The sequence below is a fragment of the Erpetoichthys calabaricus genome, chromosome 11, assembly GCF_900747795.2.
Source record: "Erpetoichthys calabaricus chromosome 11, fErpCal1.3, whole genome shotgun sequence".
NCBI lineage: Eukaryota > Metazoa > Chordata > Cladistia > Polypteriformes > Polypteridae > Erpetoichthys > Erpetoichthys calabaricus.
Window position 1 is genome coordinate 65,515,328 of NC_041404.2, and position 27,173 is coordinate 65,542,500.

Below are 27,173 nucleotides of genomic sequence, written 5' to 3' on the forward strand. Positions count from 1 at the left end.
TGTAGATCCTCAGTCTGGTCACTGTGTGGAGTTTGCATGTTCTCCTTGTGTTCTTTTGGCTTTCAGCTTTCCTTTCCTATTTCATATTGTAACACATCCTACAGACATGCATCTTACATTTACTGGGGACTCTAAATGGGCCCTGTGTGAGCGAGTCTGTGCACAGTATGATGTCTTGAGGCTGCATAGAGATGAACTTCCTGCAGCCTTTATAGAAGCTCCATATTTATGTCAATCTATTACACTTGATGCTGACCACCCTGCTTTAGAAAAACTTTGTTCTGAAAATGTATGGGCACATAACTACAGCTGTCGGAATTAACTAAAGGATCTCCAGCAGAGGGCAGTCATTCACCTTAAAAACATTACATCTTTGAATTATTATTATTATCTTGCCTGAAGAAGGGGCCTGAGTTGCCTTGAAAGCTTGCATATTGTAAACTTTTTAGTTAGCCAATAAAAGGTGTAATTTTGCTTGACTTCTCACTACATCCATATTGGCTAACACAGTACAACACCATAGTACCTTAAAAACACTAATGCTGCATCAAAAACTCTTAAAATAGCTGGGCCAGTAATGGAATCACATCCCATCCAAGGTTGTCTCCTGTCTTGTCCTGGTGGCCTGCATGACCCATAATTGGATTAAACACATTGGTGAGCTGTGGTAAGTTGGCAGTTAATGTGAGAGAGCAGATTAAGGACAAATGGCATTGAAAAGAAATATTCAACTTGCAGGGAATAACACATGTCATAGAATTACACCTTGGGTGCAGTGGATAGCATGGCTTCTCTACATCCGACTCCTGGCTGATTCCTAGTTTAGGAGATTACATATACTTCTCATGGCTGAGTGTGATTCCTTCTTTAATGTTTTGCATTGAATATATGAGCATTTTAGAGAGGCACACTCATCAACTAAGGATATGTGGGCATGACTGAGGCTATTGTATTGAATTACTGCTAAATCCAGAGAGGTAACCCTAAATGTAACTACCTATCAGACTTAAATACAATGAATAAATGGACTAGGAGGTCTGGATTGGCTGAGCTAAAAGTGAACGGTCTATTTGTGGCCACTCTGATGGTATAAGTCAGAACAAAATCTAAAATTCTACAGTAACTCTATTTGTCCTAAAACTTAACCAAGAAAACTGCAGCGCACTGTTGACACCTCAAGGATTCTGATGGATAATCGGGTAAGAGCTGTTCCTAATGAAGGACAGACTGGGCTGCAATGACAGAAGCGTTTCAGTCTGGCGCAGACTCTCTATGCCTCATCAAAGCCTAAATTTAACAAAGGAAAATGTCACTGCTCAAACCCAAAAGGTCTAAATGAATTCTTTTGGATAATTGGATGACAATCATTCAAGCATGGGATGGGCTGCAGGCAGACATAACTGAACTCAGTGTGGCCAGGCGTGTCAGACGAATACCACTTAGTAACTTAAAATGCTCATCAACAAGCAGTGTCACATTAGCCTCATCCAAGAAAAATGCAGGTAAAAATTTAAGAATTAAAAAAAAATTCATTCAGTTACAAAAAATCCCTTTTATACATTTTCTGCAATATTAAGCCCTGAAATATTCCCCTTTATCTTTTTATATGATCTGTTATACTAGTTGTAATACTCAGCTTTGCTTGGGGAATTTCCTTAAACAATTTTTTACAACGCCCATGTGCTGTTAGCACTTTCCTTACATCTTCACTTTGTATGTTAGGAGACTCCTTAATGGTCACCCAGTGAATCAGTTATTGGGGTTGAACTGAGAGCCTCCTGCTTACAGTCCAAGATTTTAGCCTCCAAGGCACCCTAATTTAACAAGCACTGTCAGCTATGCTATGATTTACTTTTTGTTTTTGTCTGGCTGGCCTTTTCTCTACTTTGTGACACTTACTGTAGGAAGAGTGCAGAATCTTAAAGTTTCTTTTAAGTCTCTCATTGAGTTGTTGTTTTGTGCTGTATGTTGACGTTACAAAGCACTGTCTTTATTTGGTGAACTTAATTTCTATTACCCAGAGAATGTGGGACATTTTATCATCTCTTTTACATGCATGTAGGATAGGCCTCTGAGTATAATGACTGCTGGACTCTCCATTTAGTCTGTGATTTGTTTTCTAGTTGAACCCACTCCCTCCATTTGCTGTGCTATTGGCGCCACTCTGTGCATCAGACCTGGTGTCTGGTCTGTGATTTACTGCATGTGGATTATAGTGCCTCACTGTGCTTTGCGATTTTCTTTTTCCACTGAGAATAATACTTTTCCTATGGCCAAATTAAAAGCTTTGCATTCTCTTAGGCAGGCAGAATGCTGCCCACTGATCTGTCCGCCGAGACTGTTCATCACATTTTTGTTAAATGCTGCCTTGAATGAGTAAAGAGTATCATGCTGACCGGCTCCTCTGTAAGGCAGGATGAAGTCATGTGGAAGGAGGCACTATGAATTATTTGTTTTCTCCGCCTCCCAGTAAGATGAATGACTGTTTATCTTTTTCTTTGGGCAGGGGCACAATAAGGCTCTGTTATCTGATTGTAGCTTTAGCACAAGACGGCAGCAGCCTTTCTTAGCCAAACCCAAGTAAATACTTGAAAACATGCTAATGCCTCCACTTTAGCTTTACTTATATTTATTTTTCAACATGTAAAAACATACTTGACAATACTGTGTTGTGTTATATATTTGTTCGTACACAATGGAAGCATGAAAGGCACAAAGCAGTTTGTCATTGAGGCTAGGATTTAGGGGTAGCATTAAGTGTTTGAATGGGTCTCAGTGGTGTGTTTCCTCAAGGAATCTGCCATTACTTGATCAAGAAATTTAGTTAGAATTGACTTACAGGTGGCATACACTTTATAACAACCACTTTTAGTCTTTCTCACATTTGTTAACAGTTTAGTTCAATAATATAAGCTTTAAGACAGTGGTTCCCAAGTTCATTGATGGTGCACCACTGTGGCTGCGGGCTTTCATTCCAACCGTGGGTCACTCTTATGTCTCACCAATCTAATTGTTTAGCTGGCCTCTATAAATGTGTTTTTTTTTGTCATAGTTTTAAACAATCAACATTCTTTTACAATTTTTATTTAATTTCACCTTATTTCTGTGGAGTTTGCTCCTTCAATTGCATCCACATACTGACAATCAGTTATGAGCAGCACGGGGGAAATGACACTGGAAGTTAAAGCAGAGCCACTACTTCAACGTTGCATTTATTTGTTTGCTAATTAGTAATAAAATGCATAAATGAGTGGTCCTCAAGTTCAATCCTATAGACCACCTTAACTACTGGTGTTCATCCCAACCACATTCTGCTTTTAAATGAACTCCTACCTTTGTTAAATAAGCTGTTATTTCCTAGTTTCTGCCTTTTTGTGTCAATCCAGAAATTGCAAAATGGGTTTGCTAAATATTAGGTGAATGTAGCAAGGATTTGACTGAGTGATATTAATTATTGTTCTTTTTCTTGCTTTTTAAGATTTTTCAAGAGTCTCAGAGTAGAAAAAAAAGTCCTAACTGGCTAAAAAATCTCAGAGAGATGCAGATGTGGTCCTATTCTTAAGAGTAGGAGGAATAGTATTTTATCAGTTTTCCTAATTTAGGAAACTACTCCTGATTTCACAAGAATTTAGGATAGCCTTGGAGATGCCAGTAGATGACATTCAGGCAGAGATCTGCATGCACATCTTGGGAAAGGCTGAGCAACAATGAGCACATAGAGATGGAATAATAATTGTATCAATTCTTGTATGTTATGTGATCACTAAATCTACACTGGGGGAAATAAGTATTTGATCCCCAGCTGAATTTGTAAGTTTGCCAACTTACAAAGAAATGGACAGTCTGTAATTTTTATGGTAGTTTCATTTTAATGGAAATAGACAGAATATCAACCAAAAATCCAGAAAAAACACATTACATAAAAGTTATAAATTGATTTGAATGTCATTGAGAGAAATAAGTATTTGATCCCCTACAACCCAGCCAGATTTCTGGCTCCCACACATTGGCTGTGTGCCCATGTGGTACACAGATTACAATCAATCAATCAATCAATCAATCAATCAATCAATCAATCAATTACAGATACTCCTGATCTCAGCTTGTTATGTGTATGAAGCACACCTGTCCACAGAATCAATTTCTTCCATTCTATCCTCTCCACCACCATGGGCAAGACCAAAGAGATGTCAAAGGATGTCAGGGACAAGACTGTAGACCTGCACAAGGCTGGAATGGACTACAAGACCATAAGCAAGAAGCTTGGTGAGAAGGTGACAACTGTTGCTGTGATTATTCAGAAAAGGAATTAATATAAAATGACTATCAATCACCCTCAGTCTGGAGCTCCATGCAAGATCTTGCCTCATGGGGTGAGGATGATAATGAGAAAGGTGAGGGATCAGCCCAAAACTACACATGAGGAGCTTGTTAATGATCTGAAGGCAGTTGGAACCGCAATCACCAAGAACACCATTGGTAACACACTATGCTGTAATGGATTGACATTTTGCAGCACCCGCAAGGTCCCACTGCTCAAGAAGGCACATGTAAAGGCCCAGATGTTCACTAGCAAACTTAAGACAGGCCTGTACATGTGCCTTCTTACAGCATAGTGTGCTACCAATGGTGTTCTTGGTGACTGTGGCCCAACTGCCTTCAGATCATTAACAACCTTTCTCATGATCATCCTCTCCCCACGAGGGCAAGATCTTGCATGGAGCTCCAGACCGAGGGCGATTGATGGTCATGTTATATTTCTATTACAGTTTTTCCATGGGGAAAAAGTAGCTTTGCAATAGAGATGATTTGGGTATATCACAACCAACCATTTCTTGAATTTTGCACCAACCTTTCAATGTCCTTACAACACGTGAGGTAATATGCAGATTCATACTCTTCCCTGGCACTTCACATGAGGTAATGTTAAAGCAAGCTGTATTTGTGCAGATCATCACACACATAAAGATCATTGCAACAAGTGTGGATGAGCATATATATATGTAAATTGCTAGTGAAATCACAGTATCAACACACAGGTGGTCATGGATACAAACTGAGTTGTAGTAGACATCATATTACCCCGAAGATAAGCAGGGCTGGATTGGTGATTGACAGCAAAACATGACATGGGTGTGCTGAGACTGCTGAGACTTTCACATTACACTTTACAAGCCCAGGAAGGTTCAAGAAGGCAGGCAGAGACTCCCAGAGCTTTACATAAATAGAGGCTTGCAGAAGATAACAGTGGGATCACGGACAGGAACACGACATGTGACTCTGGAAGATGATTGGTAACAGTGGAAGAGCTAAACTGTTTCTTTACGAGGTGTTTCATGAGGCCGAATCAAGGGAAGGTAATTCTTCTGAAACAGTTTGGGATCATTCTTTGTTAAATAAACATGTCCATTATTAGGCCTTAACTTCATTCTGTCTTTCCATCTCATTGGTCATACAGTATTATTCTTGATATTGTTGTAACAATTACCTGCAGATAAGTGCAACATCCAAAGTTATTACGTTTTCCATTGTTCTTCTTCTCCTAATACTTTGAATATTAGTATTATTATTGGTGTTGTTGTTATCTTTGTGGTGAAGCCGGTTCATCTGTAGTATCAGAAATCTATTAAATATCATCATGAGTGCCAATGTGTGACAAGGGGTGTTGTAAAATTGTAACATTCCTTCTTAAATGTGAATACTCCCTCCTAGCTGGATGTGGGTGTACTACTCAGAGGTAGGGCAAATTCTTATCCTAGTCAGACATTTAATTGCAATTCCTAGGAGTAATTCTGAGATCCTTGATAAATACAATCACTGGCCCTCTAAGCCTTTTTTATTAATAAGCTCAAAGTGAATTTTATACTGAAGTAGCTGCTTTCCTTTAGTATTCGGTGTCATTTGCACCTGTGGCTGTAGCTGTACTGCTCATCTTTAATCATAAGTATCTGGAAACAATTAAAGGAGTAAACTAAACAGAAAAAGGTGAATTAAAAGAATACAGTAATAAAGTTAATATTTAAAGACATGTCAAAAATTTCAAATTTCTGAATCTTGTTTAGATTTTTAGCATATTTATTAATACATGTTTCTTAATGCAAAATAAAAGAAGAAAAAGACTAGTTAAACAATTAGATCATTTACAACTATATCTGAATCACTTATTTGTGAAATTAGCCTGCGACCACCTCTGTTGCCCAAGGACTGAATTTGGAAACTCTTGCATTTTAGATTTGTGAAGGTTCAAATGGGTTTCCTAGGAGGTAAAGGGTAAACAGCAGGGAAAGAACGAGGGACTTTTTAAAAAGAGATGCCTACACTGATAACTGAAGAGTTTTGCCTAATGCCAGTGTGGATAAGCAGCCACTGGGAGGCAGTATGCCGGCAGGCTTTCATAGTCACTTTCCTTTTAGGTCACCAGTTACAGAAGCTAATGGAACAAGCATCTTTTGTCTTCATTTTAGTTCATTTGCTTTTTACGATTCAGAACCCTTCTTTCCCTTTGGTTCACTAGCAGCCAATAATAAGATGAAAAACAAGACAACAGATAACCAACTAATTCAGAAGTCTTAAACTTAAAATAGGCCATCATTTTTGTTCCTGCTAATTTATTAATAAAAAGTCAATATTGCTGTTAATTTATTATAATACTTAACTATGTGCTCTCATTCTGCCATACCAGATATTTTCAAAATGGTTGATTTTCTTTTTTATAAGAATACCATCAATCTGTTTTGTGTCCCAGAATAGATTGATATTCTTCAGACATTTTTCTTTTTTCAAATATTTTACTGAAAAACAGATATCATATTGTAGCATCCTTTTGTCTGGATCTGAGAGGGACATGCTTGTCAGGTGGCTGTGGAGAGAGTACTTAGAGAACCAGTAATAAAGCAGTCCTGTGAGCAGTAGGTAGGAGAATGAATGCAGAAACAGGACTTAGATTGCCCTTCACATGCATCACTCAGCTGCTAAAGCCCATCAGCCCTGATGTGTGGTTGCTGGTGAGCCTCGGATGTGGACCCTGATCTTGGATCTTAGGGCCATTCACCAGCATTTGGCGTTAAAAGTCTAATTACATTCCTTCTGTCTCTTGCACGCCGCGTATCACAAGACTGGTGGAAGCAGTGGGAGAAGAACTGACTAACGACTCCAAGATAGCGGACTGGTTTATTAATAGCACTGGTGGACCCCTTCGATCACGGTCATGATGTCTTGCTTTATGCAGAACAAACCAGATTGCCTCTCACCCTTCGAGTGTCTCAGAAGATAGTGTTCATGTTACCTTCGAGGCAGAGGATTCTGAGAAGAGGGCAGTGTAGCTTCCCTGAGTCCAGAACTGAATGGGACACACTCTTTAGGTAGCCACACACTGTCCAAGGGGGTAGGCAGCAAAAAGCGGGGCCCAGACACAGCACTTAGAAAGCACTTTGGTTGCATCTTCTGGTTGCATGAGTCCATTAACCCTGGTGCGCATCCTTTGGCGACTCTCGGATGTGCACCTTGGTCTTGGGTAGGCTCATAGACCCAGGGAATGGTGTGGAATATGGTTTGCCTCTGACCCCAGGGTGAGCAGAGAGAGGAGGAGCTGGGGGTCAGGTGAGAGGGGACAAAAGGACCAAGCAGCTGGGAGCATGTACTGAAGACCTGAAAGAGTGGTGGAAGTGGCCGCTGAAGATGGCAAAGGTCTTTTTAAGTGCCATTCACCAGCAATTGGCATAGAGTGGCTAATTCCATTCCTCCATCCCTCGCATCACCTCGGTGGATATACAGATGCAGATAGGATTAGGTGAGCTGGTCATTTGTTGGCTTGCTTTGCATCTCATTATTTTCTGGCTATTATAAACAGTTCAGGTTTTGGAATCTTAAAAAGCAAATCGCTTAAAATTAACACAAGAGAAGAAGAAGAAAGTGGTTGGAATCAAAACCTGAAGCCACTACAGCCCACCAATATTTTGAGTTGGACACATGTAAGCTGCAAAAATAGTTACTCCTTGGGCACTGAAATGAACTGGAGTATGGAGGAAGCCAGGAGGGCATCAGGTAGCAGCAAACAGTTCCCATGTAGAATAGACGTGAATCCGTACTAAGAACCACAAAAGTTACGAAAGGTGCCTGGCCTTTTAATTGTAACCCAGGTCTCAGATGTACAGGGACATCTGAGGCTGCCCGAGGATGTTTTGCTAGAGCAGCCCCAAGATTTTCAAGAGTGTTCTTTACCTACAAGTCATTCCAGGGATTGCTCTGAAAGCAACACCATTTCTTTTTCACATATGCCCTTAATCTGTCTACAGATTGTCAAATAAATTGAACCATTGCTCATGTGTTTGTCTAATATTTGTCAAAGAATATATTTTGATAAAGACTTAATGTATGCTGCATATCATATCATTTTGCCATTTTATCCTGGTTTCTGTGAAGTTGCTCTCCATCACAACACTCAAGCTCTGCTCCTGGATTAGGTGCCTCCTTTGTGAGGTTTATATGCTTTACTCTAGTCACAGAAAAATGTTCTGGAAATTGTTTTTTCCTGCTGACACGGGTATCAGTTCATGTTGGACAACCTTCAACCCAGCACAACTCTGCATTAGGTCATTTGTGGGAAGGTTTTCTCACTTGCAGTCCGACATAAGACAGAAGGAGGACCTGGCGGAATCATTAATGAAAAAGGATGTTCTTTTGTAAATATGTCCTGAAATAACTAATCGGCCCATTAATTCACTGATCTATTAATGTGTGTCTTTTAGGGCACACTCACTCACTCACTCACTAGTTAGAATCAAGAAAGTTTTCAGGCTGCATATTTGTACACCATATAGGGGAGCTTCTGTAGTCCACAGTCCAAAAATAGTCTGTCAAGTTGACTGCCATCTCTGATGGTTTGTTTTAGTGAGCCTCTGTGTGTGTACATTAGCTTATCCTCTGATGGCCTGGAATCCTGTATAAGGATTGCTTCTAGCTTACATCCAAAGTCACCAAGACAGATTCCAACTCCTTGAAACACTGAGCAGGAAAAAAAGCAGATTCATAAAATGCAACTATGGAGAGCAGGTCAGCCCACAGCATTGTGGCAATCTGGCTTTGTTATAATGTGGATTTCTTTTAATTTTCTCTGACTGTTATGCTATGTTTATATTAAAACAGAATCTTTTGATTGCCTTTCAATAATTCTCATGCCTCCCCTTGCCTATCACTGAAACGTGAACTGCCTTTTGTTAAAGATCTCAATGTCCTGTGTCCTACTTTCTTTTTATTACTGAATATTTCGAAAGTGTTAGGAGTACAGTTTTTCTTGGTCCACCTGACAAAGACCCTGTTTACCCATGTGAAAACTCTAGGCCATGCCAAGGCTTCCTCCTAGGATAATTGGATCCATCTTAACCAGCATCTGAAATGGTTGATCTCTTCAGTGTTGCTGAGTTAAGTCCTGCTTCTCATTTGACTTTGAAGGTTCAGATGATGGTAAAACACTTCTATCCATAAGCCTGACACCAGACATTAAACTGTTCAAGAAATTCAAGTGCTCTGTCCAAAGATACAAACTCCAAGTCACTGTCTGTTCTATATTGGGTGTGGGAATGTGAGACACATTCCGTGTGGAATTTCATTGTTCTATAAATGTTTGCATGTACATTTCTTCCTGAAAATCACATTTCTTTACCTGTTTCAAAGGTACAATCTTTAAATGGCCAGCAAGGAGCAAATGTGAGTTTAGGAGTTCCCATTTGGAATTTCATCTTGCTTTGGTTCCATGTGACCCTATAGATAGATAGATAGATAGATAGATAGATAGATAGATAGATAGATAGATAGATAGATAGATAGATAGATAGATAGATACTCTATAGTGGATTAAAAAGGGTTCAGGAAATAAATGACCAGATGTTTCTCTCGTGTTGGGCTCGTCACTTTTTAACGTCTCTGTCTTTTGTCAATCCACAGTATCAGGAGCAAGAAATCAACTAAGCAACAAGTCCAATAAGGCATATTAATAAGGCTATGATTCAGAGACTGTCTGGAATAAAAGTGTGGCCATGTATGGCAAGATTTGTGAATCCAGGATGTAAGCATAGGAGAAATCGGAAATCTTAGTGATTGGCAAAAATGGATATAATGAGGGTATTAGAAATAAGCTTGATCCATTAGGCTTAAAAGTCAAGACAGAGGTAAAGAATTTAGGGGTAATTATTAACTCTGACCTAAGTTTTAAATCACATATTAATCAGATTACTAGGACAGCATTTTTTCACTTAATAAATATAGCCAAAGTTAGATCCCTCATAACTTTGCAAGATGCTGAGAAATTAGTTCACGCTTTTGTTTTTAGTTGGCTAGATTACTGTAACGCACTCCTCTCAGGACTACCCAAAAAAGACATCAATCGATTGCAACGAGTGCAGAATGCAGCTGCCAGAATCTTAAGTATGTAAAGAAAATACAAACACATCTCTCCAGTTTTGATGTCACTACATTGATTACCTGTGCCATTTAGAATTGACTTTAAAATTCTGCTTATGGTTTATAAAGCCTTAAGTAATCTCGCTCCATCCTATATTTCAGAATGCTTTTCATCTTACACTCCAAATCATAACCTTAGATCTTCAAATGAGTGTCTGCTTATAATTCTAAGAGCTAAACTTTAAAGAAGTGGTGAGGTGGCCTTCTGCTGTTATGCACCTAAATTCTGGAACAGCTTACCGATAGAAATTCGCCAGGCTAATACAGTGCAGCACTTTAAAAAAACTGCTAAAAACCCATTATTTTAACATGGCTTTCTCATAGCTACATTTTAGTGTAACCCTGATATTCTGTATATGCATTTAATTATCATTATTTTTCATGGCTCCAAAATCCGTACCAACCCCTATCTTCTCTGCTGTTCTCTTTCCGGTTTTCTGTGGTGGCAATCAGAGCCACCACCACCTAATCAAAGCACCGTAAAGTCCCTACATCACGGGTGGGCAGATTCAGTCCTGGAGGGCTGCAGTGGTTGCAGGTTTTTGTTCCAACCCAGTTGATTAATTAAAAAACAATCCTTGTCAATTATTTAATTTCGAGGCTTGCTAGTGCTTTAACTCTGTCATGTCAAGTCATTCTCATATCCTAGATGTTTTTCCTTTCTAAGGATATCATCCAAATGATTTGAAGTCTAAAACAGATGAGTTATTCTCAGTCCTTCACTTTTTTCTCTTCACTTTCCTTCCAAGTATTTAATTAAACCCAATAGTGCATGATAAATACACACAAGGGTAAATGGAAACAAGCTAAATTGAGAAATGCTGGTTTATTTTGTCATTTGCATCTTATTGCTAATAAGGAGCACTTAAAAACCAAGACTACAGCTATTTAAGACTAAAATAAACAATAATGGTTCAACATCTTAACGAGCGAGGCAACTAAAGTGAAGCAGAAGTGTTACTTGAGCAATAAGTGCTTCTTATTAAGCAAATGGGTTGGAAGAAAAACCTGCAGCCACTGTGGCCCTCTAGGACTGAATCTGCACACCCCTGCCCTACATTGATGGATTGAAGGCCAGAAGTCCACATGACCATCATCGTCTATTTCTTCCATGTGAAGCCTAAAAGCCATGAGAAGTGATTTAGATCATTTATGTTAGGTAGAATGCCCAGTGGGGGCTGGGTGGTCTTGTGGCCTTGGAACCCCTTCAGATTTTGTTTTTTTTTCAGCCCTTGGAGTTTTTTTTTTCATTTTTTCTGTCCTTCTTGGCCATCAGACCTTACTTTATTCTTTGTTAATTAGTATTGCCTAATTTTATTTTTATATTTTGTCTTTTTTTTTCTTCATCTTGCCAAGCACTTTAAGCTACATCATTTGTATGAAAATGTATGATAGAAATAAATGTTGTTGTTTACATTTGATTTTTGCCTAAATTACCAACCAAAAAGTCCTATGTCACTGGTGCTCAAAAGGATGCAGCCAAAGTTGCCTTTTACCTGTACATTACACAAGTTTAAAAGACAATGGGTCCATAACCAGAATTCTGACTTTCATTCCTTGCTGGTCCCAGAGCCAGAGCTGAGATTGTTAGTGTATGAAGAACTGGGCGTCTGCATATTAAAACACTTGTGTTCTTTACCGTTTCAGATGAGTTCTTATCTTGATAAGAGACTGACACTACTGCAGGGCTTCTTGATGTCAGCATGCCATGCCAATGAGTTAATCTCTGTCTTACTCTGATAAAGTGTGTTAAGTCAGGGAATTGTGAAAAACATGAAAGAGAAGGTAGGGGTATGTTCACCAATGGCTTACACAAAAAATAATAAGGGCATTGAAGACCAAAGATCAAGCGCTCTTTTCTCCTGTCGCCCACAATGTCTTGTTGATTTCAGGAAGGTGCTGTGGTCTGGTAGACAAGGTATTAGAGTATAAACCACAAGGCTGCCACTTCATTCTTGAGTTATAATGCTTCACTCTGTATGGGCTTCACTTCAAAAATAAACTGTAATGTTTTCTCATCTCGGAGAGGCACACAGGAGTACTGGATAGTATTGCTGTCTTTTGGTTCCAACATGCTGGGTTCAGATTCTTCACCAGGCTGTTGCTTGTTTGAAGTTGGATGTTCTCTTTTTGTCACCATAGTTAAGTTAATTAGGTAACTGTTGACTCTAAGCTGATTCTAGTGTCTGTGACTGACTGGTTACATGTCCAGAGCAGTTTCCTACCTTGCTCCCAGTGCTACTGGGATTGGCTTTGGGTAATCATAACTCTGGGTTTAATATGAAAATGATAAACTGCATGCATGTTTGTATCTTGTGAGTTATCTCGGGTAAGCAGGTCAACCAAGTAACCCTAACCATAACCCTAACCCTAATTTAATAATATCCATAGGCTTCCTCTGTTCACCAACATGTTAAAAATTAATCATATTTTCTTTCAGGTTATTTAATTTATTAAAACAATTTTCATAAAGTAAACTATTCTTTTTATTGTAAAGTAACATACCATAGCATTTTCAGACTCTTTTTAATCCATTTCAGGGGAGTAGAACCCTTCCTGACTACATTAGGCAGAAAGCAGGAATCAGCTTTGAAATGGCCCATTCACTGCACAAAAACATTACATTTAGAATCTGAAATGAACATAACACACATGCCTTACACAAGCCAACAGAAGCACAGGGAGAAACTCCACATAGACTGGGTAATTGAAGGGGGTCATTCAATAAATAAAAAAAAACTCATCTATGTTTATAGGAGCAAATTATTTTAATTTATAATTTCTTCTTCTGTAACATTTGCTGTTACAAGTACAGGACCTAATTAAAGTGGAGTAAATCTTAATGCAGCATGTTGTGCAATATATGATGGAGAAGAGTTAATAAAATAATCATTTTGGTTCTCAAGGTGTCCAACATCTGATGGATGCTGAATTTACTGATTTTCAGGGCTAACCTGATTATGTTTTTTTCAGAGTACCTTCAAGACGAGCTGGACTATGAAGCCTTCACAAGTGTAAGTGAAGAAGGAGACCTCTCTAAACTTTTAACTCTGAAAAAGCAGAATGATATAGAAGAGGCTTCAGAAGATGATGAGGATGTCAGTGAAACCAATGACCTTCTCAATAACAATAACCTTGGTGAAGAGGTGAAGACTTCAATTGGTGTCAGAGACTTCACACCTGAATGGGAAGCAGAGAGCAGCAGTGATGATGATGTTATGAATAATAATCAGCAATTAAAGGAGGAAGATGGTCAAGAGAAAGAGCAATTGAATTCTGAGGTGATTCAGAAAGAGATAAGAGTGAAGCAGAATAGTGAAGACACAGGTGACTGGTCAGTTCATTTAAAGTCAAAAGAGGCCAGAGAGAAATATAACTTAGATACTGAAAGCAAATGGTCTTTGGAGAGAGATTTTGAAGAAAAGCCAAGTGAGCTGATTCATGGTTATGGTGTTGAAGTAAAAAAAGAAGAAAAAGAAGGGGAAGAAGAAGAAGAAGAAGAAGAAGAAGAGGAGGAGGAGGAGAAGGGGGAGGAGGATGGAGGAGAACAAGATTATAAAGGAGACGAATTGGGAGAAGTATTGGGAGAAGTACTAGTAAAAGAAGAAGAAGAAGAAGAGGAAGAAGAAGAAGAAGAAGAAGAAGAAGAAGAAGAAGAAGAAGAAGAAGAAGAAGAAGAAGAAAAAGAAATGGAAAAAGAAGGAAGAGAACAAGAAATAGAAGAAAAGGGAGGAGAAGAAGAAACAGAAGAAGAAAAAGTAAGAGAAGAAGAAATACAAGAAGAAGAAGAGGGAGAAGAAGAAGATGGTGGTATATTCATACAGGAGCAAGCTGAGCACTTACCAGATTTGCAGCTCTTTCATCAACTAAAGAATGATGGTCACTATATAACTATGGTAGAAGAGTGTGATTATCTTGGATCAAAAATAACACAGATTCTACATTCTGCCTGTAGCCAGCTATATGAAGATGTTCGCTGTAAACAGGAAGAAGGTATATGTGATCTAGAACAATCTGATTTTAGCTTTGATCTACCAAGACATCATCATGCAGATATTCACATGAGTTCAGGAAAATGTTTGAAGGCCATTTTTGAGGAGGAGGAGTCTGGGCAAGTGTCCAGTGATAGTCAAGAAGTTTATGAAAGTGAAGAAGGGTTAAAAGAATGCTTTACCAGTACCACCAAATCAATGGTTGTGCATAGTAGCAATGAAATGATGGAGCAACGTGTGGACACATACTCTGATGATCTACAAGTAAAAGCTGAACAACTGCTAGATGAGGTTGTAAACCTGAGGACCAGTTTTGAGTTGGAAGATAGCAAATATCATTATTCCATTGATCAGGATGAGGAATGTTGCATTCTTGATGCTGGTCTAATCTTTGAAGAGCAGAGAAAGAATGGTCCTTCTGAGTCCCTTCCTTCATTTTATGAGGAGACTGAAGACACAACTTCAGTAAACAACGTAAAAGTGGATGATATGACAAATCCACATGGAATCAAAAGTGATACTCAGGAAAAGATGAAAAAGCGAGAGCTGGAGCTTTCATCCAACCAACAACCCAATGAATTAGAAATCCTTTCTTCATCAGGAATCTTGGAGTTTTCTAATGAAACACTTAATGAAAATATTGATGAATCTGAAGATAATGAAGAAGAAACAAACATTCTACTGACAATGAGATGTCCGACAGTGGAGATTACTGGCTGCAGTGATGAAGATAGCCAAGAACAAGATGATGATGATGATGACATTGAAACGATTGGCCTTGAATTAGTAGGCCTTAAAGATGTCCAGCAGCTACCAACTAAGGAAAATGAAAGAAACAATATCATTCATTCCCAGCAACGAGGCAAGTCATCAGATGAAGAAAAATTGGCTCTGAAAGATGTCACTTTGTCATCCTCAACCTTTGAACTGTTGGAGATGACAACCTTCTTAGCTGATCCTGGTTGCCCCAAGAACGTGCATCAGTATCTGACAGATGATGATAAAGCCATTACCCAGGGCCATAAAAAAGAAGATCTAGAGCAACAGAATCCTATGGACATGTCTCACCCCGATGATTTCATGCAGTTTTCACCAAAGAATATTGGTCCTGGGCTCTATGACAAAGAAAATCAGAGTCGAGGTAAGAATGACCTTTCATTTGGAAAACTGAAGCTACCATAAGGTAGATGTCTACTCTTTGCTTACATCCTGTGTGACAATTTTATTCTAATGTTGTTCCGATCTTTCTCATCTAGTTTGATTATCACATCAAGATCTTCTTTTAACTCCTAATTTAATAGTACTGGCAAGCAATTTGTTTTCATCTAATTCAATCCTCAGAAATCCTGAATAGGAATAAATTAGTCAGCACTAAAAGCAAAAAGTATGTACTAAAAACATCTCTTCCTGTGACATCCTAAAGCGACTGACCTTGTCACGTGACAATACTTGGAGTGTCATGTAAACAGTAAAGGCAAAACGTTAAAAAAAATAGACTTCAAATCAATGATCCAGAACCTTAAAAATGATAAACAAGATGAAATACATATATTAAATGTATTAATTATCACACCATAGACCTAGGTTTAATGTCCAGTCTAGTTACTGCCTATCTTGAGTTCTTCTAGTATCCACATGGACACTCGAATATATTTACATGTCCCATGACTCTCGCATCAGGTTGACTGGTATTATTCGTGAAAGTAAGCCTAACTGTGTCCCATAATGGACTGGTGTTTCTAGTTTTTAGCCTGATGATTCAAGGATAGGTTTTAACTCCTCACAACCCTGTAATGGAAGAAAGTGGGGCGAGTGTTTAGAAAAAGGATGGAGACATATCCTTTTTGCCTTGAAGATGTACCAGGCCTAAAAGTAGAACTGCTGATTATATGGGGCTTATCATTAAAATAGCATCCTCATCCTGCTTCACAGGAAAGTCCTATGGAAACATATACAACTCCATTATCGGTGCCCTCTTCTGCTTATCAGTTCCTGCCTCTCTTGAGAGAGCAAATATTTCTTTAATTATTTCTTATATCTATAATTTGCAACAACATATAACCTTCCCTGAGTTTGCTGAAAAAAGAATATAATAAAAAAAATACTTTTCAGATAGCAATGCCATTAACATGGCCCCTTTTTATTATAAATGGTTGTAATTCAAGAGCTTTTGTGTCTGACTGTGTGGATGTGCAAAGTACATATAAATACAAACTTAAAAGTATGTGTGTGAGCAAGTCTGATATGCTGCATGGTTATACTTACGCAATTGTGGCAGGCTGAAATGAATGCACTCTAAACCTCATACAGGGTTGTATTTTTAAGTACTTTTTTATGTTATGTCTAGAAGTGGGTTTGATGAAAAATGAATTGATTCCTCCACTGATGAACAAATAGATGGATGGATGGATCAAGTGACCACATGTTGCAGTGTTCTTAGAGTCCCATGATAATGTCAAATTGGGGTGAAATAGAGTCGTGTCGAACCTTACCATCACTATGCAGGGACAAACTCAGAGAAAACTCAGAGACATTGGGCTCTTTTGTGACCATGGAAACCAGCAGATCCTTTCAAACTACATGACAGACCTTAGTCTACAATCACTTTCTTGCATGCCTCATGATAACTGATAAATAATAAATAAATAAATCACACAGATGCAGTTACTTAATCAAAGCTGAAGCGTCTTTCCATTCAGTTTTGCTTTCTGTAAACTATCCTAGGCTCCTTCATGACGTGTGCCACACTTTCCTTACCAGTCCTGAAGCAGTTGTTGATTTAAATGTACAGTATATGTTTTCGTTGAGAGATGACTGTTTACAGTAGGTTTAAACAAAAAGTAACACTGCTTTTCACTTCTATGTTCATTGCAAAATCAGATTACATAACACGAGCTGTTAATTTTGTATGTGTATGCTTTTATAAGGTATGTGTCATTATTTATGTAAACATTAAAAAGCGTCTTACATAAAAATTCTTTACTTTTATGGTTTTGAATTTTTACATGTTTTGGGTCCAAAGAAAAAGAGCATAAGAAAAGTGTGTGTGTTTTTTTTTTTTTATCATTTATTTTATATATCAGTAAAAAGTAAAAAAAAATTACTTCTGTAAGCACAGAATCCTCTTATCTGTAAGGCTAGTGTGTCTAATATTCTTCTCTCTCTCTGTTGTCTTTCTTCCATTCATTTTCTCTTTCCTTATCGGGGTTGGACTCCAACACAAACATTCCTGTACATGACATGCCATCCCTCATATGCAGCCTCATCTTGGTCATTAAGTGTTATCATCTGCTTAGACTTGGGGGGCGTGTCTACAGCAAAAGGTCACACCCCCAAAGCTAGATTGAAAGAAAAAGAAGAAAGTCAGTTGGTGCTTTGAGAGATATGCATGTTCAGCCACCCTGTGCCATACTGTCTCTGGGAGGGCTTGACCATCTGATACAGGGCAAACAATAACACAATCACAACTTAATCATAACGTAAAGATATGCCAGTCATAGAAAACTTACTAAATACTTGTATTCTATATATAAAATATAATTGCAACTTTATGTACCCACAGAGATAAATAAAAAAAATTATTTTGAATATCAATTGCCATATTGTTAACAAGTCAAGTCAGCTTCTTTTGTTATCTCAACCATATACAGAATAGAAAGAGAAATGAAATGATGTGCGTCCTGGACCACAGTGCAACTTGACACAAACAATACAACCAACAGAAAAATCAAAAGTCAAACGTTCAGTGCAGGTATACAGCAGTCTAAGTGTTTGCTGTACTAGAGTCGCAGCAGCAAGAAGCAGCAGCAGCAGCAGTGGAAGAAGTAGCAGTATGACAAGCAGACTGTTAGCGGCAAGAAGTTCCTCAGTATCCCAAAATATAATAAAGTGCATAAGTGCCTCTATTGTATTTGGGAATAGTTCACAATTGCACATATATACTTTACTAGCCAACCCATGGCGTAGCATACGCCGCATAATCACGCCTCTTTTTTAATGATTTTTAAGCACAGAGAAAAAAATGAACATTTGCAAAATCCATAATTTAATAAACCACCAAGAAAAGTAACATTGCAACAATGCACGCTACGAACCAACATACAGTCATCGTTCAGTACACACTGCCTGCTCATGTGCCCGCCCCCAACTCCTCACCTGAGTCGCTTTCGTCTGTGCATCTCTGAGCCACGTTGTCTTTTCATTGTTCTTTGCGGTTCCGGCTGCTTTTCTATATATAATCCACCAAGTCACCCGACCATGGTAGTAGTGGGGGTGGGGGGGGTGTACAAAGGGCAGGGTCGTAATTAGTGCAAGCGTATGACTCGCACTTACTGGGTATTCCTCATTCGTGGGGAACAATTACAAGCCCTGGTCCCCATCACGAATGGGGTTCAACGGCTTACCCACGCCTGTCGGCGCCGGGTAGACACACGTTGATCCATTCAGTGTAGTGCGTGTGCAGTACCGGACATCCAAGGGCATCACAGACCTGTTAATGCTCAATCTCATGTGGCTGCGAGCCACTTGTCCCTCTAAGAAGTTGGACGCCGACCGCTTGGGGATCGCGTAACTATTTAGCAGTAAGGAGTATCATTCGTTTTCGGAATTAACCAGACTAATCGCTCCACCAACTAAGCACAGCCATGCAACACCACGCACAGAATCGAGAAAGAGCTATCAATCTGTCAATCCTCTCCGTGTTCGGGCCGGGTGAGGTTTCCCGTGTTGAGTCAGATTAAGCAAAATTTGTGTGTGGTGAGTTGTTGCGTCCGGGCACATGAGCAGGCACTGTGAATGCCTTGAGAGCGTGGGTGGACGCATGCCGGGGAATAATGAGTATCTATATATCTTCTTAGATATAGACAGCGTCTGATGCGGTGTTTGGTGAATTGTTGCAGTTTGTGAGTTGGCAGTTGTGATGGTTTTACACTCCAGTACATTGCGGTGAACGCTGGTAACAGTCAGGTGGGCGGGCGGGCAGGCGTTCTCGTCCCATACTCTTAGAGTTGGTGGGCGTGTCTCTGTATCGGTTCGAGTTGTTGGGCAGTGCTCTGTCGTTTGTATCCCATGGTCGGACGACTTGGTGGATTATATATAGAAATGCAGCTGAAACCGAAAAGAATAATGAAAAGTCAACGTGGCTCAGTGGTGCATGTGTACTGTAGCAGAGACGAAAGCGAGTTGGTGAGTTGTTGCGTCTGGGCACATGAGCAGGCACTGTGAATACCTTGAGAGCGTGGGTGGACGCGTGCTCGAGTTGGTGGGCATGAGTTGGTGGGCTGGGCTTTGTGAGTTGACTGACATGGCTATTTTTTTGCGTATCCTATGATTGTCTTCCAGCAGTGTGAATGCCTCGAGAGACAGGGTGTCCTTGTTTGGTGAGTTGTTGCAGTTTGTGAGTTAAAAGCTGCAATGGTTTTACACGCTGATAACAGTCAGGCGGGCAGGCAGGCATTCTCGTCCCATGGTCTTAGAGTTGGTGGGCGTGGCTCTGTGTTGTTGGCGGGCGTGGCTCTGTGAGTTGTCGGCGTATCCCTTCATCTTAGCATTGGTGGGTGGGTCTCTGTGAGTTGGCGGGCATGGCTATATCGTGCGTATCCCATGGTTGTCTTGCCTTTTCTGTCGGCATAGTGAATTATATATATAGATGTACAGTAGGTGTTTCTGACGGAATGTCTTCATAGTTATCTGGGTCATGGACTCAGCAAGGTGTTGACTGTGAGGACAGAAGCTGTTACACAGTCTGGCAGGGTGGGCATGAATGTGCCAGTATTGCTTGTCAGATGGTAGAAGAACAAATAGTCCATGTGAGGGGTTTGTGGAGCTTGTCCATGATGCTGAAGTCTTCTGAACGCACCATTTTTCTAAATGTTTTGGAGAGAAGGGAAAGACACCCAATGATTTTCTCTGCTGTCTTCACTATCATCTGCAGGGTTTTGCAATCTGAGGTGCTTTTGTACCTATACCAGGTAGAGTATTACAACTGCTCAGGATGCTCTCTTTAGTGCCTCTGTAAAATGTGAAGAGGATTTGATGGGGGGGGGGGTTCTGGCTCTTTTCAAGTGTTGCAGGAAGTGACAACACTGTGCCACCTTTTTTGCTATGCTGGCAGAGTTGAGGGTTCAAATAAGGTCCGCCATGATGACCACTCCAAAAACGTTTCACTCTTGACAACTTCAAGAGAGTAGTCATTGATGTGCAGGAATGTGTGGACAGGACAGGTTTTTCTGAAGTTCACAATCATCTCTTTCATTTTGTCGATGTTAAGAGACACAATGTTTTTGTGCACCAGACCACCTGCTACCTAACCTCCTTCCTGTGTGCCCACTCAGGCCCACCACTGTCAATAACCCTGCAGATTTTCTAGAAATTTTCTGAAGGCTTGGGAAACCAACAGTAGACAAGAGGTGTGATGAAGTATCAAAGGCATCAGAGGACCAAGACGTGACAAGCTGGGGTTCAAATTCAACAGTCATAGCATGATGTTTAACTGTCAGTCATACTGAATGCTCATCACCCATCCATCATATTACAATGTTCAGTTTCAATTTATTCTTCTGCTAAGCCAATAAAATAATAACAAATATAAACTGAAAAATAAAATGAAATATAAACATATAAAAATGTAATATACAAAATACACATATATATGCTTGCACTTTATACATGATGGTTTTAAGGCAAAATTCTAACCATCTTTGGTCAGCCTCATTCTGAAAAAAATATTCTGTAGTCAACAAGTTTCATTTTGGTAACTGTTGTACGAAAATAAGTTTAAAATATGTGATAATACATATCTACTAAGAGGCAGACCAAGTGCCACCATGGACACTCAGAAAGAATAGAAATGGAGAAGGTTGCAAGTAGTGGTGAGCAAAACAGCAAAGTTTTGTTCTGAAGCAGAATTTTGTGAAATTGCCCATAATATTAATTTTGTGTGTGATTTTGCAATTGTGAAATATAAAACGTGCTAAAATTAGGTTTGGGTTGAAGTGGAAAGCAAGGAATATTGCTCCCTAAGGGTTTTTTTCCATAGCTGAAGCTGTTGTCTGCTTTCTCAGCTGCCCTTCAATGCCACCACAATCTTATGTGGACCTCAATGTGGCTCCGCACACTCTCATCTGCCTTATGAAGTTCCTGTGTGAACTCCAGCAGTCATGCCTTGCACTGCTCATTTGGGCTTAAGCCCCCCAAGTCTGTAATGTGATACAAGCTGAGATCCTTCTGGAGGCTCAGGTCAGTGGATGTTAGCACTTGAGAAGTGCCTCTGAGGTGCCTGCGGTTAAGAACTATCTATCAGGGACCACTTCTTCATGCTCGGCACTGGAGTACATTTCCCTATGCTTTTGAACATGGAGAAAAAGGTGTGCAGATCAGATGAAATATCTGTGCTACTGGTCCACATTTTGCTTGTGGCAAAACACCCTTGTTTTTCAAATTTTCTGTCAAAGCAACACTTTTGCTGCAAATCCAGTTTTTGAAATCATTCAGTTCATTCACTAGCTGAAGGTAATAATTGAATCACACAGTAGGTATAAAACTAAGCTATGTTAAATCTGAATGTTGCTAATGCATCAGTATCAGGTAATCTATTGTTTGATGTAGTGTGCATGTGCTAATGTGTTATCATTTGATCAAATTATTTGTTTCAGGTAAGATTAGTTTTTGTTTACGATGTGGTTTAGTGTATTGTTTTGCTTTGCATACTGTAGTTCCAGCTCAAATCAAATAATCTTATATTATTACTATGGGGTTCACCCCGTGCTCGCTTTACTCGCCAACCCCCCCAGCCTGTGCTATGTGCCAGCCACTTCACGTCTCTTGTGAAGAGCAGTGCTGAACACAACCCAAGGAGATGCGGTTGCTCCTCCGAAATCCCCTCTTAAACAGTGATGCAATGGGAAACAAATACAGTTTTTTTTACCTACTCTTTACTCAATCAGCTGCTTTGAACATTTAAAAGCCTGCTGTCCTACTTTTTGTCTTTTATTTCCAGCCCTGCGCATTGTTAAATCTCTTGGCACAAAGTCTCGTCTCACGGGAGGTGAGTTCTTGATATTTTTTAGTTTATAATTTAAAAACGGAATAAGAATCTGAAAAACTAACAACATCACATTAAAGTTCGATAAATTCTGAAAAGAATGATACCAAACATATATATGTAGGTTGTGGAATAGGCGACCCAGACACAGACAGGCAGACACGTTACAAGCCATCACCACACGTTTATTTACAATAAAAACTATTTACAAAGTCCATAAGTGCACCACCACACAAACCCCAACAGTCTCCCTAAGTCCAGGCTTCCTTCAGCCTCCTCTCTCTTCACACTCTATTCACACAAGGCCTCTCTTCGCCCACCTCCTTCTCCGACCTCGTCCAACTCCTCACCCGACCCCAGCCTTGATTGTCGGGAGGCGGACCTTTAAATAGGCAGCTGATTGCTGACCACACCCAGCCACCTGTGACAATACTCCCCCCAAGCTGAGACCCCTAAGGGCCAGCGGGCAATCCGAGAGGGACAGATTTCTCTCGGCGGTAGGCCGACACCTTCCAGTCTAGGGTCCAGTCCTAAAAAATAAACAGAAAAACAGGGGGCAGAGACGTTGCCCTGTCGCGGCCACTCTGCACACTTCACCCATGTGTGGGCCAACGCTCTCCGCTCCGACCGGCACCCCAATGCTCCTTTCTTCGGCCTCACCATCCAAAACCTGCGATTACCTCGCCACCGGACCGCCAACTGGAGCACTCTCATGTTTTGCTTCCCAGCCTGCGGTTTTTCCCTCTGCCTCGGCAGAGGGCGGCCCTTCGTGAGACGTGTGCACCCAGCAACACGTCCTCTCATATTGGAGGAATCAGTTTTCTTCCTCTGACTTCTCCTCTTACTGTGGGACACCGTAACGGTTCGGATCTGCCTATAGGAAAAGGACAGACCCTGCCCCGCTGGTGTCCGCAGTGTTACGGGGGCGGTCCTACTCACCGTCCCCGCTGTGCTTCTCCGGTCAGAAGTTCCAGCGCGGCGCCATTCCTCTCTTGCCAGCAGCGCTTGCTTTGGCGCAGCAGCCGTCCCTTCTGATCCCTGCGTCTCTGCCTGGAGGGCACCTCGCTCGGCCGGCAGCGATAGTACAATCCGCAGCTCTTCTTGTAGCTCCTGCAAAATCGCTGCCAAGGAGAGAGAAACATCTGACGGCGGGCTTACCTGACACACAGCGCCACTCACCGTCTGCTTCCTTTGGGCCTCTTCCTCCAGCCCAATCGGGTTTCTGGCTGGCACGGGATGGACATTCCCTGGTCCCGCTTCCATCCAATCACTGGCAGGGACACAGGACACGCTATCCAATCCCATGCCTGTCACAAGGAGGGACTTCCGGTTGGCAACCATCTCGTCTTCCATACACACACGGAGACGAAGCTCCGGGCAGCTCCGCGGCTGTCTGAGTTGCAGCCTCTCTATCCCGGCAGCTCCTCTTGCTGCCGCCGCGTCTTTGAGCCGCCCCTGAAACACACAGTCCTTTGGTGGACCGCTAACGGTCCGGATTAAACAATCTTCACGCGGGGTTGGGTGCACGCCGCCCCTGCGGCATGTGGGTGAGGTTACCTGCTGTGCCAGGCCGTCCACAGACAATTTTTTAAATGCAGGTCCCTGCCTTGAACCAGGCAGAGCATCCTGCCGACTACGCCACTGTGGAATAGGCGACTCGGACACAGACAGGCAGACACGTTACAAGCCATCACCACACGTTTATTTACAATAAAAACTATTTACAAAGTCCATAAGTGCACCACCACACAAACCCCAACTGCTTCCCCAAGTCCAGGCTTCCTTCAGCCTCCTCTCTCTTCACACTCTATTCACACAGGACCTCCTTCTCCGACCTCGTCCAACTCCTCACCCGACTCCAGCCTTGATTGTTGGGAGGTGGACCTTTAAATAGGCAGCTGATTGCCGACCACACCCAGCCACCTGTGACAAGGTTTTAAAATAAACCAGATTTAATGCATGACAAAAAAGTCACATAAAATCATTGTACAAAATCACTGCACTTTTAGGCTTAGGATTTTATATATTGTGAGGGATGGCCGGCCTGTCATCCCGGCCAACACCCCCAGGCCGCCAGATGGAGCTCTCCCTGCGGCATAGAGGTTCCCCGAATTCCAGCAGGGCCTCATGGACCTTGTAGTTTTTACAACCAGCCCTGCTGGATACCATGGGGACCTCCAGGAGACGCTGTAGGGAGGCTCAGGGAATTCTATATGCCCTATAACCCGGAAGTACGTCATAGGCAAGGCGACAAGGGAAATGATGTGCTTCCGGGATGAAGAAGAGGATTTTTATCTGACCCGGAAGTGATAGGAGATCACATGGACTAAGGGATTGGAAACACTTCTGGGTCAGGGAATATACAAGGACTATGGGAAATCCCAGAAGATGAGCTGAGCTGGGTGGAAGGGTGGCAACGCGTCTGGGAGTGGAGGATTATATTGATTGTTTATTTGATTATTGATTTATTGTATGAGTATAGTGGAGTGGAGTGTGCTTGGTGCACATTATTATTATAAAATAAAGTCATATTGGACTTTTATCTGGTGTCTGACGTCTGATCTGAGGGTTCAAGGGGTCGACAGTGCCTCTATCTTTCACAATATATAGAGTAGATTTTTATTATTATTTATAACAATCTTATATTATTCATTTACCTACCTATTTATGTTTTTATTTAAGGATCTTCTGTAAAAAGCCAAATTTACACTGGGGACAAATACAATTCTATCTATCTATCTATCTATCTATCTATCTATCTATCTATCTATCTATCTATCTATCTATCTATCTATCTATCTATCTATCTATCTATCTATCTATCTATCTATCTATCTATCTATCTATCTATCTATCTATCTATCTAAGTGAATGTGTGTTGGTGTCTTTGCATCTAAAACTATGTATGTCATTTGTCATAAGCAGAAGTGATGTTGCTTGCCTGCTGGTGAGCTCAGTCTTGATGAATTGACTCATGTAAGGATTCCTTAATCATCATTAGTGCATGTTATCAACTAAGATACCCAGTATGTAGTGGGTGGTCACTGATGGGGAGGTGTCTTCTGCTTATTGTATTTCTTAACTCCTTTGAATTTGGTGGAACTGTATCTATATACAGGGTGAGGCAGAAAGGATGGACATTTTTTACAAAATCACAAAATTGTTAATTTTTTCTTACAAAGAAATTTATTGAAAGATTTGAGTTCATATTGAAATAGCATTTGAGAAAATCAAGTGTGGAAAACAACATCTCCCATGTGGTGTCCGTTATCACTGATGCATTTCTGAAGGCGTTCATGGAAGTTGGCCTCCACTCTTTTCAACATCGCTCTGTTGATTTGGGCGACTTCCACGCGAATGGCTTCCTTCAGTTCCTCCAATGTACGGGGCTTATGCTTGTATACATGTGCCTTGAGGTGACCCCACAAGAAATAATCACACATGGATAAGTCAGGGAACCGAGGAGGCCAATGAATGTCACCAAACCTGGAAATGAGGTGACCAGGGAGGAGAGGGTGAATAACATCCATTGATGCTCTAGCTGTGTGGGCTGTCGCCCTATCCTGTTGAAGCCACACACGCCGTATGGGAATACGTTTTCGTCGTAATTCAGGTAAAAAGAAGTTGTTTATCATCTCGATATAGCACTCCGAAAGATTACTGAGGCCAAGTTCAGAAGAATGCTTCCGAGCAGATCGACTTGGACTGCGCAGCAGGGCTAGTCGTATGCTTTCCACATTTTCAGGGGTACGTGCCGTTTGTGTAGCCCCCGGCGGTCTTTTGTTCATTAGTGTACCTCATGTACGAAGTTCTTTAACCCAAAGTAGGATAGTGTTACGAGTGGGAACAGCTTTATTTCTGTGGATATTGAAATGGCAACGAAACCCATGCTGAACTGCGGTAATAGATTGATTGTTCTTGACAAAACAGTCGTACGCATAAACGTGGTGTTCTATCGTCCATGGCTCCATGGCTTCAACTAAAAAGAAAATAAAAAAATACTAAGACTTAACGAACCTAACGCCACCTACCGCACATCTGTCACTCCACCTAGTGGTGAGTTCTAGCCATTTCAAAGACGTCCATCCTTTCTACCTCACCCTGTATATCTAGAGAAGTGCCTTCAGCGCCACCACCTGGTCTGTTCTAAATGTGTGAAGCAGTTCCATAGACTGTCAGCCAGTATTTCACAGCATTGTTTGGCTGTTTCTTTTTTTCTTCCTTTTTTTCTTTCCAAAAACCACAACATTACAGTGGCATTTGACAGATCATATACCAGATATAACCATTTACTTCAAATTATTACAATGAAAGAAAACAAAAAATAAAAATACAAAAAAAAAACATCAGCAGAAAAAAAATCAACCCCCAGCCATAAGTAAGAATAAAAGAATAAAATGGAACAGAAAAGAAACAAAACCCCTCTAACCTTTATTAGAGATGATAATACAGTCTATGAAACTAGAGAGTCAATCACAGGCCCAGCATGCTTTTTCAAAAATACTATTAATGAATTTTTCGCCAAATTTTAAAAATGTTTTGGACATATCCTCTACGGGAGAATCTGATTTGTTCTCATTTGAAATAATCTAGAACATCGCTTACCCACTGAGTTCTAGAAAATGGATTTGGATTCTTCCAATTGAGCAAAACAAGTCTGCATTCTAACAGTGTGGCATAGG

General features: G+C 40.6%; 1 protein-coding gene across 3 annotated transcripts in view; it reads left to right on the forward strand.

Moving 5' to 3' along the window:
• The window catches only part of LOC114660506 (golgin subfamily A member 6-like protein 22), a 128,286-nt gene that overhangs the window by 16,471 nt on the left and 84,642 nt on the right, over window positions 1-27,173 (forward strand). Inside the window, exons 3-4 of one of the 3 annotated variants that reach the window (XM_051933339.1) lie at window positions 13,432-13,908; window positions 13,948-15,591. In XM_051933339.1, coding sequence (XP_051789299.1) covers window positions 13,432-13,908; window positions 13,948-15,591 — 2,121 coding nt within the window. Of the gene's footprint in view, window positions 1-13,431; window positions 15,592-27,173 lie in introns of all 3 variants that reach the window. The other 2 variants (XM_051933340.1, XM_051933338.1) reach the window with 2 other exon arrangements.